Source organism: Amblyomma americanum, chromosome 1 (genome assembly GCF_052857255.1).
Source record: "Amblyomma americanum isolate KBUSLIRL-KWMA chromosome 1, ASM5285725v1, whole genome shotgun sequence".
Taxonomy (NCBI): domain Eukaryota; kingdom Metazoa; phylum Arthropoda; class Arachnida; order Ixodida; family Ixodidae; genus Amblyomma; species Amblyomma americanum.
Genome location: NC_135497.1, coordinates 390,717,526 through 390,731,922, shown reverse-complemented (window position 1 = coordinate 390,731,922; position 14,397 = coordinate 390,717,526). Strand labels below are relative to the sequence as shown.

General features: G+C 44.0%; 2 protein-coding genes across 2 annotated transcripts in view; one reads left to right on the top strand and one right to left on the bottom strand.

Moving 5' to 3' along the window:
• Fatp1 (Fatty acid transport protein 1) overlaps positions 1-10,434 on the top strand; it is a 108,270-nt gene extending 97,836 nt beyond the window's left edge. Inside the window, exons 7-12 of the mRNA XM_077650180.1 lie at positions 1,246-1,438; positions 2,045-2,188; positions 4,545-4,682; positions 5,977-6,141; positions 7,727-7,873; positions 8,531-10,434. Coding sequence (XP_077506306.1) covers positions 1,246-1,438; positions 2,045-2,188; positions 4,545-4,682; positions 5,977-6,141; positions 7,727-7,873; positions 8,531-8,688 — 945 coding nt within the window. The 3' untranslated portion in view covers positions 8,689-10,434. The remainder of the gene's footprint in view (positions 1-1,245; positions 1,439-2,044; positions 2,189-4,544; positions 4,683-5,976; positions 6,142-7,726; positions 7,874-8,530) is intronic.
• On the bottom strand, positions 10,432-12,836 carry lsn (vacuolar-sorting protein SNF8). The gene has a single exon (XM_077650181.1). The coding sequence runs from the start codon at positions 12,680-12,682 to the stop codon at positions 11,951-11,953; it is 732 nt and encodes a 243-aa protein (XP_077506307.1). The 5' UTR covers positions 12,683-12,836; the 3' UTR covers positions 10,432-11,950.
• Between the last annotated feature and the right edge of the window lie 1,561 nt (positions 12,837-14,397).

The window sequence follows — 14,397 nt, the reverse complement described above, 5'->3', positions numbered from 1 at the left end:
CCAGTCGTTACTAGCACGCAGTTGTAGCAACAAGCTAGTGAGACACATGCTTTGGGGAGTTGACACTTCGATCGAGAGTGTAGCTGCAACCCCAACCACTCTTAGCCTATTCACTGGGTGCAAAGTGGTGAACAGAAAAGTGTGAGCACGCCACTCATTCACATATATATGAGAGTAATATTTAAAAAATTAAAAAAGGGAAATCTCCCCTATGCTTTCCTTGTTTTCAATGACTAGTTGCTTCCTTCATATGTTTGTATATATACGTGCCGTTTAACATATATGCTGCTTAACTGACTGACCATGCGCATGCTTCTGAAAAGTAGCCAGCACTTGAGGCATGACTCAGCATTATTTTGTTCCTGCATAAAGTTGGTAGCAGCATCCACTTATTGAGGAGGGGTCATGAACAGCTTTTTCAGGCATCTTTGCAAAACTGACATGGTGTGGTTTACAGGTGATGTTTTATGTGTGGATGCAGTTTCATTGTAGAAATGCTGAAACCTGTATGGTTAAGCCTGTGAAGCAGGTGATTGTAGCACCAGTTTGTTCGGAGCCGGTTTCACTAAAGCACACCAGTGTGCTGGGAAGGGGCTGTGGCAAATGCTGTGCTGTGAACTAGCAGTCTGTTATATTGGCTGCCGCAAGTGGGGGAGTTCATACCATTACTTTCATATTTGAATTGCATGTAAATGAATGTAATGGAATGTCCTTCTCAGGAGCGCATCACTCTTCAATGTACACTCCAGCAGTGGCGATTCATTTTAACCACCAGTTCTTTAGTCTCGGCATACTGCTGTACAGGAATGATGGTGGCTGTTCTGCCTCACCCAGCTGGCAGCTAAGATTTCATGCCATCGAGCTGCTTCCGAGGATAAAGGAACACCTGATGTGCTTTACCGAATGCAAATATACCATTGGGATCTTTCAACAGCAGCCCTTACTCTTACTCTTCTTTGGTGGTGGAGGAGCATTGCTGCTTGTGGGGCTATATCGAATAGCGATGTGCTCCTGTGTGTGAGGACATTCCAGACTTTCATTTGAATGTAGCATCTTTCAGTTCCATTGCTTGATAGAGAAAGTTGCAGACCAGTGGGCAACTCCCCACATGTATCGGTGACCATATATACGAATTTCCTTCAAATTGACTGGCAAAGATGCACAAAGGTGACAAAGGAATGAACAAGAGATGCTTGTTTTGCTGTTTTGTGCTAAGACTCATTGTGAATACTTTTTACGCTTCAGGTGACGCAGTACATAGGCGAGATTTGCCGCTACCTTCTAGCACAGCCAGTCCGGCCACAAGAAAGGCAGCACAAGATTCGCATGATGTTTGGAAATGGCCTGCGGCCCCAGATCTGGAGCCAGTTCCAGGAGCGCTTTGGCATCAGGGACATTCGTGAACTCTACGGATCCACGGAAGGGAATGCGCATGTCTGTAAGTATCACATATTACCAATACTGCAGTGTTGAAAATTTCAGGTAAAAGGGAAATTCTCATTGTATGAAGCACTCTCTTTTGCTCTTCGGCTTTTTAAATACACTTCAAGCTTTCATGGATAGTCTGTTTTCGGAAGATATGCACGGAGTGCTATGGCAAAGCAACAGGTTGTATAAAGTTGTTGCTGCACTAATAGTAGAAAAGTGCTGTAGTTTAATGCTACGGTGCCATTTGTTAAATGCCAGAAACAGTGTAAGCAGGCGCTGTCCACATGCTGTGTCTCTTGGCCAAATTGTAGCATTGCTTTTCAGTTGGCGGTAGGCATAAGACAACTACAGTGGGCACTTAACATGCTCATTGCAAGAGGGTGTAGTGCTCAAGTGTTTATAATGCAAGAATATTCAGGAACTTAATGTCTGAGTGTTTCAGTGCGAGATTGTATTTCTCAGTGATAAAGATGATTGCCTTCTGTATTTTATGGCTACCTGAAGGCAAGTGGTTCCAAGATTCATGCAGTGCAGCGTTGAAAGCTACTTTTTTCTTAGCTATAAAGTGGGTAAATGATGGCTAATCTGTTAATTTGTTGTTGATGTTTTTGTGCAGTGAACATTGACAACAAGGTGGGGTCTGTGGGCTTCGTGTCTCGCATCGCTAGCAATGTGCATCCTGTCAAGCTGATCCGAGTGGATGAAGCCACTGGCGAGCCGATCAGGGACAAGAATGGGCTCTGCGTCCCATGTGAACCTGGTGAGGAGGGGTTTTGGCTACCATGACAGGAATAAACACTGGTCATGAAGTTCTTTGGGTGCTATTGCAGACTGTGGTTTGTGAGCATGAGCATGCAACCCGAGGTGTGCATATTCATGCTGTTGCCTCTGGCATTCATTGGAGAGGCCTGTAGAGAAAGGAGTGGCATCCACTGTCTTTGGTAGTCTTGTGTGCCGCAACCATCCAGAATAACAGAGCAGGTCTACGACAGACTTCAAATTTATTCTTGTGATACTATTTGTATTGAAAAGCCATGCTCTTGTGTGTCTCTATACATATAGAACTCCTTACTTCGAGCCTTGCATTTTGGGAATTATTTATTTATCCATGTTAGTACCCGGATTCTGTTCCATCCAGATAAAATTTTCCTGGAAATCTGTGCTGAAGAAGGTTCTAAGTAGCTTTAAAACTTACGAGGCATTTCAAAAATACATATTTGTAATCTATGCCCTTAAATTGGTTTTTGCGGCATTTTCACTGATCTTCTGAATATATGGGATGACTCTGCATGGGTTCGATCTGCATATGAACACTGAATTAATGTGAAAAATTCGGATGGATGGCAGAAGTATTTCCAAGCCCACTACTAGTACATTTTAGTTGCATGCAAACTTGGGTTACTGTTAACAGTTATTGGCCTTGATAAAACCTCGTTACAAGAAACACTCAAAGGACCCGGGAAAGATATACCTTGTAACCAACGTCTCTTATAAACAGATTCTAAAAATTGGCGGTGGTTTAGCGCTGGTTAAACCTGGAGTGACGCGATAGCTATAGCTGGCCGAGTGGAACCTGGTCACGTGACCGACCACGTGACAGCGCCGCCACAAGGTGGCGGTGGTGGCGCCGCCACGCTGAAGGCTCAAAAAGCTACCGTAATGTAGCTATCGCTACAAAACACTGAGGAGTCTGTCTAGATCAGTCTATTGTACAGCAGCATCCAAATGTGTTTAAACACTTCAACAGGAAATTGGTCAGGATGGCTTGAAGTCCTTCATAGTAGGCTTTATTTTTTTTTTTACTGCAGATTGTATTGACTTAGCTCCCAACTTTGAATATTAAATATTTAAATGATAAATATTGTGCCCATGTTTTTATAAGTACATATTTCCTTACTTCAACAAGACATTTGAGTTTGTGTCTTTAATACGAAACTACAGCCGATGAATCGTCAAACAGGACTGGATCATGGAAACATGGCAATACTAGCTCCAGAGTCCAGCTACCAGTGTGCAAAAAGACCAGCACTGCGACGAAAATTGCATTGGTTCTGTTTCTTCTAAACAGAAGAACTCTAGGGATGTAAAAAAAGTTACCCTTAATAACATTGTCTTTTGTAACCGTGTCTCTTGTAGCAAAATTTTTCTGTAGCCAGAAATATGTTTTGTAAATGCAGGCTTTAGGGTGGTAGTATTTCCTGCTGCAGCGTAGCAGGTACTACTGGGAGAGAACATTTTGTCAGTTCACATGCATGCTTAAAATGGATGCATATGCTTAGAGGATGAACTTATTGTAGACAGATGGATCCTAAAACAGGTGGTCATGCGCATAAAGAAATTGTCAGACAATATGCTCCGAAATTCACCGTGTTTCTTGGGAGTGCAGTTTTCTGAACTGAGCCAAATTTTCAAAAAATCGTGTAACTTATTATCTCCCAAATCATCGTGTAATGCATTACCTCCCAAATCTTCTGAAATATCACCTGTGTTTTACTGTTTGAACACTTGAGAATAAACCTGAAAGGGAAGAGCTTTCTCTATACTGTGAATTTGAAAAAAAAAAAAGTCGTTTATGATTCTTCTGTGCTTTCAGGCTTATATCCTTTACAGGCCTTTTCCAATGTGTTTAAAACTTGCTGGCGGAAGTATAGTAATTCTAGATGCCCTCAGTTAGGCACTTCATTAAAGAACAGTTTAATGATACCCATAACATTGTTGAGTGCCTTTGGCATTCAGCCGCTGATCCCAAGGTCACAAGATTGAATCTCAGCTGTGGTGGCTGAATTTTTATGGAGGTGAAATGCAAAGATCCAGTGTGCTGAGATTTTGGTGTACATCAAGAGAGTCCCACGCAGTCTAAGCTAACCAGGAGCCCTCCACTACAGCGTGCCTCATGTCCCCATAGTACTACCTTGGCATGCAAAAAAATCCATTAATCATGATTAATGATGATATATTACTGTGTTTCACATTATTACATTGTTTCATTGCAGTATTGCGTTGTAAACTGTTGAATGCAAGCCTTCATGTATGTCGTATATCTTGGTACTTTTGTATGGGCTCTTCAGTGTTCAGTCAATTTCTTGCACTTGTCTTTCCTTCTCTCATCGGTGCAGATGAAGTTGGCGAACTTGTGGGACGCATTGTGCGTGACGACCACATTCATTCATTTGATGGTTATGCAAACAAGGCAGCGACTAGCAAGAAGGTCTACAAGGATGTCTTCAAGAAGGGAGACATGGCCTTTGCCTCCGGTAGGCCCCTAGGTCTATTTCTACTTTGCTTTTCCAGTTTGCGCTGTGTCCTCAGTGGACTGCAGGTGTATGATTCTGTACCGCAGTGCTGTACAATAATCCATTGCTAAACAATCTCTGCAAGGGACAGGCGTTCAATTAAAGGATTGCTGACAAACCTTTTCAACATTTCTAGGAAAATAGCGTGCAACTGCCATTCTTATAAATGCTTCCTTGCAGATGTGAACACCAGGAGATGAATTGAAATTGTACTCACTGCAAGTTCATTCTTTTGAGCAGGCTGCAATTTCTGCACTGATCAATTCAATCTATACATGGCCACATAGTTAGGCTGTGGTACATAGTGCCTTAGGGAGGTGCACTGACATTACCAAGAAAGTTGTTGAACTGTTTACTTTTTCGGAGCAATCACGTGTAGTACTTCTGCTGCCTGTGTTGCTTTTTGCCGACATAGTATCCACTTTTGGTTTAGCACTTAAGCATGCTTCAGCAGTTTTTGTTGTCTGATTGGTTTGGCACAAGCCTGAATGGTGAAATTTTTGGCTACACAATGTGTTGCTTCGCTATCAGAATGCAAGTTCTGGCAGCAAGAGAAAGCTGAGGTGCTGTGCAGGCAAACAAAGTAGTGAGCTAGCACAAGCTGGAGGTCATTGTTCACTGGACATGCGACACAAAATGTGCTGCTGTTAGCATCTTGAAAGCAACCTCTTGGCTTAGCAGTAAACATAGGTCTGCACAATCATGTAATGCCCACAATTAATAAATGTGTACATCAGCCTACCTCAGCATTGAGAGGCCGGTTGTTAACATTGCACAGTACTGGTTCTTCCTGTGCATTAGTCAGTAGTGTTCCAGTGTGAATATGAGGTAGTTTGATGACCATTAATTAAGCTCATTCCCCATGATAAATGAGTGAAAGTGCAGTTATGGTCTCTAGAGATGGTGCAGTAGTGTGTAGATGGTCTAAAATTGCACTAAGCTTAATCCATTGAAGGTGAGTGAATGGTTCAGCATTAGCAGGCTTTGACATTGTCCTTGTGACACTGTCATTATAGTGTCGTGACTCAGCTAGAGTTCTTGCTCTCACGAACCTCAATCAAAGCTAGAAGCTAGAGAAGTCACAAGAGAAAGCTTAAAAAGTAAACCTTATCTCTTAAAATCTTGCGGGGAAAGGAAAAGTGCCCTGCCATATCTATTGAAAGAGGGCGCTAATTTGTTTTCATGAAAGTGCCACATACATATGTGCAAGAAGCCAGTCTGATTTGTTGTGCCTCTGTCTGAATTTGCCTTTTAGGAGACCTGCTTGTCATGGATGAGTTTGGCTACTTGTTCTTCAAGGACAGAACTGGTGACACCTTCCGTTGGAAAGGAGAGAATGTGTCCACGTCAGAAGTGGAAGGAGTGGTTGCAAGGATAGCAGGCCTCACAGATTGTGCAATTTATGGAGTTGAGATTCCAGGTTTGTTGCGGTGTCATTCAGCATTTTTCAAGCTATGTGCCTCTGATGATTGTTCTGAGCTTGTTCACTCTGTAAGGCCCATTGTATTTTATACATTATGAAAACACTAATGTTCTTGCTACGGTTCAACTACAGTTAAAGAACTTCAAAAAGCCAAATGCTAGAAATAAGTCCATGTGTTTCCACATTTTCATGGTTCTGGAATTTGAGTTAATGGTGGTACAGCACTCTAGTTCAAAACTTGGTCATTTCACGCAGCCAGTTTCCCAATGTTAGCAGACAGAGTTACTGCCAATGAGCTCTGGTGTCAGCTAGTATAAGCATGCTTTGCAGCTTTTAAGTTCACACAATTTTTATCTAATCACCTGTGGCATTCTAACAACTTTTTGACTTAATGGTGCACTGGGCTTTAAATTAAAACATGGTGTTTAAGTGGAGCTTCCTGCTGGTATGATTGGGGAGCATATAGCAATACACCAAAATTAAATGATGTGCTGTTACCTTAAAAGCTTAATGAGTTGTCATGACCTGTAAGTGTACCTTGAAGCAGGTTACATGTCACATTTTATATTTACAGTTAAGAGCACAAAGTTCTGTTGTTAGCCAGTGGGAACAAAATAGCACAGGTCTGCCCTCTTCTCTGCAGCATTCCTAAAGTGGGCAGATCTGTTTCTTCACAATTAAAAATCTTCCTTCCTTTACTTGGAATTCTTGGAAAGGTCAAATTCATCACCTGTATAGAGCTTTGTGACTGCACCACCTTCCTAATTAAAAATTGAACTTTATAGGCCTTTTCAAAAAGAGGTCAATGGGCACTGCCATAGTGGGCACTGGGCTATGCTTGTAGTACAGGAAAGAGTGGAGGATTAAGCTCCCCCACGCTCTCCACACAGCCCAGAAAACCGGTTTTCCCGAGGGTCGTGGAAAGGTCTATAAAAGCATACATGGGTTAGATGTCACACAGCATTCTCACTCATTGTTTATGTAAAAATAAATTTGAATTAGTTTCTCTGCACATTAAGCATTGCAGGGAAAGAATATTGGCAAGTTCTGAGTTGCCTGACAGAAAATTGTTAGCATGACCAAGCACTTATCAATTAGTCACACTCCATTCACTTCCCATAGAGGCAACCTAAGTAAAAAAACAAGCATCATTCATCATCAAGGCAAATGAAACTACTTTCAGTGCAGTCGAACCTCGTTGACATGTTTTCTCAAAAAACGTTTTCCTTATGATGTCTTTCCTCCGTATGATCCAAAACCACCAAGGAAAGTGACTCAAGAAATATGTATAAAGGCATTTGTTGACATAAACTTCCCACAGAGGCCAGTCAGCAGTTACTGGCACAAGGTCTAAAGAGCTTTTGTGGTGCTTGTAAACTTCTATCGGCATTTCCTTTGTCCTCAGCATTAAAGAAATCGAAATGTATCCAGTCCGGCGACTGCAAGGGCGAAAGTAGTAGCCATATGTGTGTGAATACGTGTGTGTGTGAATACTTGTGAATACTTATTTTTGTGTGAATACTTGTGGTTCATGTGTATGGTTTCCCACTAACAAGACGCAATGTGCACGTTCCATTGTCAGGATCTGAAGGCAAGGCTGGCATGGCTGCCATCTGTGATCCTGAGAGCAAACTTGACCTGAAGGCCTTCCTCCGAGATGTGCGCAATGCCCTTCCTCTTTATGCAGTACCACTCTTTATTCGTGTGGTGAAGGATCTCGAGGCAACAGGTGAGTTCAAACACCAATTTTCTTGAGACAGGCACTAGCACTGTATGGCAGCAGTGTTGCTGGATGTGAGCAGTACGGATGGTGAGACAGTTCTGCTTACTGTCACATGGAAGCCAGAGAATTGTTAACTCGAAAGCATTGCACTTTTCGTTTGCCATATTGTAGTTGTCATTTTATTTTCCTCATTTTTAGCACCCCCCCCCCCTTTCCCCAATGCTATGGTTTTTGTTCATCCAACCGCAGTCTAGCAAACTGAATTGCATTCTGTACTGTGAAGTACTGATAAAAGGTGGGTCAAAGAGAAAGGGGTAGGCAAACACATATCATTCACACAGCTCTAAACTGTGCAGATCTGTTTGTATGCCGTGCTGGTTCCACCTTGTTTAATTGGCACCATCTGCTATGCTAAAACTGATGAACAGCCAGACAAGCAAAAATGATTCACGACTAAAGCTAGCCTGATGTCTTCCACTGAAACGGGTTGCAACTGTGGACAGCAGTCGTCCTCATAGTAATGAACATAAGGTGGATGCATAATACTATGCACCAATCCTTTACATGCAAGTGCTGCAGCCAAGCATCTTATTAGCTTCAAACTGTGCAACTTATTAGTTTCACTGTCTGACCTTGTCGTTGTTTCTCCCCCCCAACATTAAGGCACTTACAAGATCAAGAAGGTAGATCTCCAGAAGCAAGGGTATGACACCGATGTGATCGATGACCCTATGTACTTCCTCGATCTGACAGCCAACGAGTATGTGCCGCTAACAAAGACCATCTATGAGAAGATCCAGCGGGGCGAGGCCAGGGTCTAAAAGCAGAGTTCAATGCCACCCTGCACCTTCGAGGACCAATGAAATTCTCAGCTTCACACACATGTGTGCACGTCAAGCGCATGAGAAGCAGTGTGGCCAAATTGTGTTGGCCACTGCTGCACTTCTAGCCTTTCCAAGACACTGGAGTACCTACTGTTCTTTTTTTGTTGTGTGTCCAACCGAGGTATCTCTCCCTTCCGCTGGCCTTTTAAGAGTTTGAATATGGCCAGCTTGGTTCGTGTGGCACTCTGAAGAGTTAGTAGTACAAATAAAGAATGCAACGAATATCAAGGAAACTTAGATGGTGATACCTGTTGTTGTTGCTGCCCTTTTCAAATTGTTGCATTCTTTGGAGACAGCTTGCTAGCTATCTTGCTGCAAAGCACTTTTGAATTGTGTTGTAGGGAGACCATAAGAAAGGACACGTATGTGTGAAGGAGGATTCCAGCTGCTTTTGTTTCCTGTTATCCTGTTATGCATTACTTGTGCAAAGTATGTTTACTTGTGACATGCCATGTGATAGGTTGTTGCCACACTGTCCAAACATCGCTCAATATGCCGGCACATCGCAGAAAGAAGGCAGTGCCATTTCCACTGCTATGGAAAGCTGCTGTCGTTATTGCAAAGCTACTGCAGAGATAAAATGCTGCTCTGTAAACTGCAGCGTGTCATCCTACTTGCTTTTAAGTGGCTCTCACATTCCATTACCAGAACGATGCTTTTGAAACAGAGCTGTCATTTTGCTGCTGCTTTGAGATTATGGAGATACCCACTGCATACTGCATGCACTCCAGTAGCGTTGCATGGCAGGTGTTGATGCAGCTTTATATTTTGATGCCTAGCAGCACGAATATAAGGAGTAGCATTCATTGACGTCACAGTTGCCGCCATTTTGTTGTCTGAGGAGCGTTGCAAAAGACCGCATTATCGCCTCCTGCTCCGGCCTGCATGGCTGAAGCTACGCACCGGACAGCAAAATAGCGCTTGTTACGTCACACGAACACCTCCTATAGTATGCGCTGTTATAAGGGCCTCAGTATCAAGTAGCCTAGCTAGCAACCATGACTGCAGTGTAAAGTTTTGGTCAGGCTCTTGCAGAGAATTGAGGTGTCTAATTAGATTGCATCCATTTTTCACACTTGTGACATGTAACATGCAGCAAGTGTCATCCACTGAACTAATTTTTAAAATATTCAGATGGCTCCAGTATTATTTAAAAATATATATATACATATAACGCGTTAATTTGATCAGATTCCGAATGTTGGATTTCGCCAGCATTCTCGCCAGTTCACTGTCCCAGATTTTCCACTTGCTACAGACAAAGGTGCACATGCATAAAGAGCCCACTGCATCGGTATATATTAGTATATTGTTGAGGCATTTGAGACCTGCTGCTGCTGTTGGTCATTTTAAGAATTTTATTTTGTTAAGAGCAAAGATGTTGGTAGTGTGTTGGAGGAAAATGCATTTGCTTTTTATGAGAGCACTTTACGACTGTTGCCCACAGTTTCGTGAGAGGCAGTTTTGCCACTTTACATTTTTCTTTTAACCTATAACAGTGGGTGACTGAATGTTGGTTCTTGCTAAGTGAAGGGGTTTTCATGTTGATATTGTACATACAATGCTGAAAGAGAGCAAGGCATATTTTTGTTAGGCTGCTGTGATAAAACCACCAGACCAGCTGAAGCCATCCTGCTGTAATCAAACCTCTGTACTTAGCAAAAATAAATATTACAAATGCCATTTTCTGGAAGTTTTTATTTTGTTGGTCGGCGCTCAAATTTTACGATCACTTGAAGACAACTGTGCACACGTCATGCAACTGTTTGCGCCAATTAAGCATGAACAAGTCACTGCCTGCCACCACAAATATGGCTTACATAGCAGCATGCCAAGTGAATAAATCATGTCTGCCAACCGGTAAGTTGCACAAATCTCCATAGCCGCGGTTGCACTTTCCTGTGAAAGAGGGCAGTGCAAAGGTGCATGAGGTAAAACAATTCAAATTGGTGCTTGATCTCTGCTGCTGCACTATTGGGCAAGAATAAAATTCAAACATGGCCTAAAATCAGAACCCAATCTTTTGCAGTCTTACTTTCTGCAAAAGCGAATGTGATTTATGTGCAGCGCATGTAAGAGCTCCCATAATTTTATACTCTTTCAATTGCACTACACAAATAGCTCTTAATAATGCTCATGTGTGAATCCGGCCATGCAGTACGTACGAGCAGAATGACATGCTTCAATGCCCCATGCATTTTTATGGCAAAATCCTTTAATGGCTCACTGTTGTCCGTTCGTCCGCGAAATCAGTCACACTATAGCTGTCAATCAAATGACGTCAACTCGATAAGAAAAAAAATCCTTGTGCACAGCGGGATTCGAACCACCATCCTTCCGTTCCGCAGCTGAGCGTGCTAACGACTACTTTACTTCCTGCCAACGCATATGTAGTTCTTGTCTGCGGGCAGGGCAATTTTTTTTTTCTTTAGTTAGCCCAATCTAATCTGTCTTGTTGTTGTTTGCCTCACAAAATGGCACACAACCACAAGGGGGATTGGCGATAACCAGGCGGTGACTATTTGCATTGCAGATTGGATGCAGCAACGCAAGGTCTTAGTGGCACGGGTAGGGACACTATTTTTCGTTCTTTTTATAGTCCCACAATAATTTTGTCTAGCGTAAGGACGCTGGAGAGTGTTTGCAGAAAGGCACTGAATCAGACGGATGCCTCCCAAACGTCCCCTCCAGTGTCTCCAGCATTTAAGATTCACAAACAATTGTGTGCTTAATTAACATCTTAACCACACATCAGTGACACAAGCAGCAACACCGCACTAAAGGCTTTCTCCTCGCCGCACTTTAGGTGAACAAAGTGACCCCCTGCATTTTTCAGTGACAGCGCAGTATATCATATAAACCTTCTTGTGCCTACAAATCCACGTTCAAACTGTACACATTCTAAAACCAAGCAGTGGGTTGAATAGGCCTACCTCTTATGTGTATTTGCAGCTAAGAAACATGCGTAAGCAGAGGTAAACCCTCCACGGCAACATGGCACAGTAGCACTGCAAGTTTTGTAGCAAAAATAAAGAGCATCTAATTGTGCAACTTTACAGTGCGCCGACGCTGTAAGGGGCTCGTACGCATAACGGGCTCGTACGAAAAACGCGTCGCCACTGGAAATAAGTTGATGCTCGCAAAAGATCAACACGTGAAACACCCGCGCTGGGGAGCAAGGCATAATGGTTGGGGCAGACTACCTAATTAGTCCGGGAAACCAGTAGAGGTACTCCTTCTGCGCCTGTGCGTCCAACCAAACGAGGCCCTCTTTTAGCAGATCTTCGAGAGCCTTCTGCGCACGGTCGCTGTCCCAGCCCAACTCCTGAACCAGCGATTCAACCGACACGTAGCCAGTAGACCCAGCGTGTTTGATGACGTTAGTATGGTCGAGGCTAAGTTCAGTAGGCACGGACTGAACTAAATAGCGAGAGCCGACAGAGATAAGCTGGAACCCTTTTCCCAGTGTCTTGAGTTTCTCGACGGCTCGCAGGAGGTCGTCCTGCGTTATCTCCTCCTGTCTGTGGGCACTGCTGCGAGATTTGGTAACCCTCTCCCTGAGTTCTTCGAGGCTCATGAGGCCACCGTTCCGGTGGGACGTTGCGAGACAGACTTCGATTATCTGGACGCCAAGCTCGTAGTAGAAGTCGCCGACTCCCAGCATGTCGGCCCAAAAGCCCTTGCTCGACGCGAGGGGATCAACACCGGCCGTGGCACACATCTCCTGGAACTGCCGCCGAAACTGCGGGTTCTTTCGGATGTCATTCTTGTGGCTGGCGGCGAAGCACTGAAGCTTGGCACGGAATGCCTCCATTTGACGGGTCATCTGCTGCAGCTGCTCTTCTGCAAGCTCCGAGCCACGGTCCTTGAAGCGGGCCTGGGCCAGCTGCTGCTTTTGTATGGCTCCAACTCCGCCGACTCGACGCCGCATATTTACCGCTGCGGGAACAGCTTCTACTACAGACCCTTCTTTTACGTTAACGCCCTACGTCGACGTCAGACAGCACCAACAAACGCAGCCAGATCCAGATACGGAACAACGGTAGTACTAGCAGAAGAGCAGTAAAAACGCGGATCGGTGAACGCCCTCTGGCTTGTCTTGGCAGCGCAACAAAACTGCGACGGCTACTATTGGCTTTCTGCACAGAGTTAGCAGCATAAAGTAATAAATGTCCCGCTTTAGCAGAACATACCTATCAACGCAGAGGGAGTGACGTTTTAGTAATGAAAGCGTACTTAACGATTGCCGGATTGACCATACAACAACAACAACAACAACAACAATAATAATACCTTAGGTAATTCCCGGCCGGTCTCGAGGGGAGCGCACGTCAAACATTCATCAGGCCCGTCTGAGCCAATAGCGGCTTGTTGGAGTTGCCCGGCAAGTTGGCGTTAGGGTGTGAAAACCGGTCAGGAAAAGCTGGCCCCTTCCGCGTGACTGCCGCGCGGCGGCGCTGTTGTCAGCGGGGCCGTCAGCGCGCGCAGCGCGTCTGCTTGCGCGAGCAAGAAGGCTGTAGAGGAAACGAGCTTTATTGAATTTTCGAGGGTTTGGCAGGCACCGCAGTTTTTTAGACGTTATAAAGTTTAAACAACGCTGCTGTTGACACATAAACGTGGAGAAACACAACAGTATCTTTGGGAATCTATGCGAACTTTGCGCGAGTTTTCAGCTGCCGAAGGCACATATTTTAAAAATCTCTGCTAAAGGCAGTGAATTTTTGTGGTGCTTATCTAGGGTTGAATGTATTCTGCAAAACCGTATAAGCAATTTTTTTTTGTCTCCTGGGTGAACGCAGTAGTTATCGCCAGGAACACTGGATTTTTTCGTTCGTTACCTTTTGCGGCGGTGTTATCACGTTCGAAAGGAGTTGACTGCTTTTACCTGCCAAAGCAGCACTAAACCATCGCAAGCACGCTGTTGAGAGGTTTCAGGGTCATTTAAACCACTACTTCCTCGAAAATTCGCTGCTTCTGCTGTGGGGGGCGTCATGCTGCCTACGTAAACGAAATTAAGCGTCACCCGTACAGCTACAACGTCGGGTGCTGCCACCACGATTCGGCACTTTTAATATTTTACAAGAACCCAGTAAACGCATGCAATATGTTCCTGGACAAGCAAGCTTTATTGGCAGCCAGCAGATCAATTTTGCTGCTTGGGTCACATCACACAAGGCTTTGTTCTTTTTCCTTTTATTTTTTCACTCATTTCTTGGTTGAGGCCCTTCAAAAGAAAATGAATCCTGGTGAGGCAGAAAAACCTTACAGATTTTGTGAGCTCAGAACAGTGCTCCACATAACCAATCTGTGGCATGTTTGTGCTCACTTTGTTAAATATGGTGAAAGCAAATCTAGAATGCAGACGGGTTCTGCACAATTCCTTGGTTAGCCGGCATTCAATAGTATTAATCAAATCATATAGTGAGGCCGATGGGTACAGAAGCCCACCCAAGTCCCACTCTTTGCACACTTAGAGAGCTGATATGGGCAAGAAGGCGCACGGAAAAGAGACACTTTTTCAGAACACGATTTGTAACCCGAATCGCACCCGGGAACAAAACACCACCTCCGAGTTTTTTTCTTTGACGTCGGCGACATTTCTGCCAGCACGCAGCACCGGTATTCAAACAGCACACGCTGAAGATC

Bases quoted from the DNA above. Each gene is read 5' to 3' on its own strand.
- lsn (XM_077650181.1), bottom strand. From the start codon at position 12,682: ATGCGGCGTCGAGTCGGCGGAGTTGGAGCCATACAAAAGCAGCAGCTG.